The sequence below is a fragment of the Atta colombica genome, unplaced genomic scaffold, assembly GCF_001594045.1.
Source record: "Atta colombica isolate Treedump-2 unplaced genomic scaffold, Acol1.0 scaffold105, whole genome shotgun sequence".
Lineage (NCBI taxonomy): Eukaryota > Metazoa > Arthropoda > Insecta > Hymenoptera > Formicidae > Atta > Atta colombica.
The window spans coordinates 926,297-927,765 of record NW_017259190.1 but is presented as its reverse complement, the minus strand read 5'-3'; the positions used below and the strand labels follow the sequence as shown (position 1 = coordinate 927,765).

Here is a 1,469-nt window from a genome sequence, read left to right as displayed (position 1 = left end):
ATTTCTTTTAAAAAATTTATAAAAAATAAAATATTTTATATTTATAAAGATCCCCAAATTTCAGTTTATAGTCTTCGAAATTCGAATCGCATTGTCAAACAATATTAATCACAGAAAAATTTTCAGCACTATTTGATTCCCTAAGATTACTTCTATACTTATCTTAAATTTTTTTTAGATTAATTGGCAAAAAAGCTAGTTTTTGAGGTCATTCTTTATAGTTCTGATTATAGTTCTGATTACACAAAATTATCTAGAAAGTGTTCTAAAAGGTTTTCGGTTAACAGCGGTAACGGATTAACAGCCTGTCCATGTATGGAGACATACCGCTCGTTCATGGCACGTTTCCAGAACTGCAGGGCGCCAATCATATCCCTCTTTTTATCCACGTATGTAGCTCCAAGCAACTCCAGTGCGTCGATACGTTCTTTCCTGCTGAACAGTTGGGGAATGCCTATGAGATACTCGACGATATGCGTGTGACCTGGAAGAGAGGAAGCGAAGAAACGTTCGGTCAGCGCTCGCTTTTTCCTCGGAGCTAAATAAACTGTCTTAGGGGAACCTTCGAGTGGTGCGTGGAACTTTCTGCTTTAACCTGTTACTGCTGCCGCGAGGAGTGGTGTCATCCCATAAGAGTCCACGTCCATCTGGGCCCCATGCTCGACAAGGATTTTCAATATCTCCAAGGATCCACTTTCGGCGCAGTCATGTAACGCTGTATTACCCTTCACGGATTTGCGATTCGCGTCTGCTTTCAGGGCGAGTAGGAACTTCGCTATTTTAACGTGACCTCGGTAGCAGGCGATCATTAGGCATGTGTGCCCGTGTCGATTCGCCATCTCGATATCTGTAACGGAGAAGATCAATAAAGTTTTGATGAAGTTTCTTAAATATTCTGTGATATAAATAAGTAACTTCTACTCAGGATTGGGAAGTAACTTGTAACAGAACGGAAGTTACAGTTAGTAGTGTATCATAAGGCAATAATAAATCAGTAATTAGTGCGTGAAAATGGTCAAATTCCATTTCTTACGATTAGAAACTTAGATTGCATTGGCTGCGGAAAAAATCGCTCATTGAGCGTTTTTTCCATTGAACGCGACCATTATAATTGATCAATCACATAATGTATTATAATTTGCTGATTTCCTGAGAACAATCATCTTCTGAAATAATGTGATGTAACGATCTAATGTAAATTAATTAAGAGAAATAAATATATTTTTAGTCCAAGCGGATATTAATGTTTAGATATTTTGGAAAGAATTTATCAGAGTTGGTAAAGACTAATGTTTTTTTTAAGAATAAAACATTGTGTTTTTCTTGAATATGTTTTTAATGCTTCAAATATGCTTTAAATAGTACTATAAAAAAAAACATTTAAAACATATTTTGATGAAAAACATCAATTAAGCATTTAAACTGCTTAAAACATGTTTAAAACATTTTTTTACCAATCCTGAAATTTA

The 1,469-nt window shown here is 35.3% G+C and overlaps 1 protein-coding gene across 3 annotated transcripts in view; it reads right to left on the bottom strand.

Annotated features, from left to right (window-relative positions):
• LOC108691222 (protein fem-1 homolog CG6966) overlaps nt 1-1,469 on the bottom strand; it is a 35,826-nt gene that overhangs the window by 1,788 nt on the left and 32,569 nt on the right. For all 3 annotated transcript variants that reach the window (XM_018198898.1, XM_018198906.1, XM_018198910.1), the window contains 2 exons: nt 596-847; nt 328-484 (listed from right to left, as the gene is read on the bottom strand). In XM_018198898.1, the coding sequence (XP_018054387.1) occupies nt 328-484; nt 596-847 (409 nt within the window). The remainder of the gene's footprint in view (nt 1-327; nt 485-595; nt 848-1,469) is intronic.